The sequence below is a fragment of the Cebus imitator genome, unplaced genomic scaffold (genome assembly GCF_001604975.1).
Source record: "Cebus imitator isolate Cc_AM_T3 unplaced genomic scaffold, Cebus_imitator-1.0 Scaffold98, whole genome shotgun sequence".
Classification (NCBI taxonomy): Eukaryota; Metazoa; Chordata; class Mammalia; order Primates; family Cebidae; genus Cebus; species Cebus imitator.
The window spans coordinates 1,806,846-1,807,648 of NW_016107413.1; the positions used below are offsets into that span (position 1 = coordinate 1,806,846).

At 28.9% G+C, this 803-nt stretch overlaps 1 protein-coding gene across 1 annotated transcript in view; it reads left to right on the forward strand.

Moving 5' to 3' along the window:
• The window catches only part of PEX1 (peroxisomal biogenesis factor 1), a 45,533-nt gene extending 44,957 nt beyond the window's left edge, over positions 1–576 (forward strand). Inside the window, 1 exon segment of the mRNA XM_017536426.2 lies at positions 147–576. Coding sequence (XP_017391915.1) covers positions 147–231 — 85 coding nt within the window. The 3' untranslated portion in view covers positions 232–576.
• Positions 577–803: the final 227 nt, after the last annotated feature.

Consider the following 803-nt stretch of genomic DNA (forward strand, 5'->3'; position numbering starts at 1 on the left):
AAAAAAAAAAAAAAAAAAGCTTTTAATTTCTGTGACTGGCATTTTTTTCCTAGTTATTTCCCTCATTTCTTAAAATATGAGTTTGCAAGCAATCCATTAATTTTTGTAATGGTACTATTTACACATATTAAATTATCTCTTTTCAGATATGAAAGCTTTCAAAATCCAAAGAAGAGGAAAAATCAAAGTGGAACAATATTTCGACCTGGACAGAAAGTAACTTTAGCATAAAATATACTTCTTTTGGGGTTTTGTTTTTGATGGCCTGTCCATATGTTGTAACAGGGAAAAATGGCATCTGTAAATTTCTTAACAATTTTGGTTGATTTATAAAATCAGATTGGTAAATGCTGTAACTATGTAATGATCAGGATTGAGATTAATACTGTAGTATAAATTGGGACATTTATAATGGATTCTATATTTCCTTTGAGGAAAAGATAATAAAGAATGTAATTAAATTTAAATTTCTTGGCATTCACAGTTGCACATTCATCATCTTGGTAGCATTTGACAAATTTTATGCTTAGCAGCTTCTTCACTGTTTTTGAAATAAAATATCCTATTACCTACTGATACTATTATCTGTTGTTCTTATATCAAAAAGTGCAAAATTTACACATAATTCAAATACATTTAATTATCCGCTCAACCAGAAATGAACTCACATTCCCCTAATATGCTACATCTGGCTCTAAGCCCAAGATATTTAAATGTCATCCATTCCTCTCCTAGTTCCAGTTATGATTTTTTATCTTGATATTCTCTCATCTATAAACTAAATTGTAACATTAGCCACTATC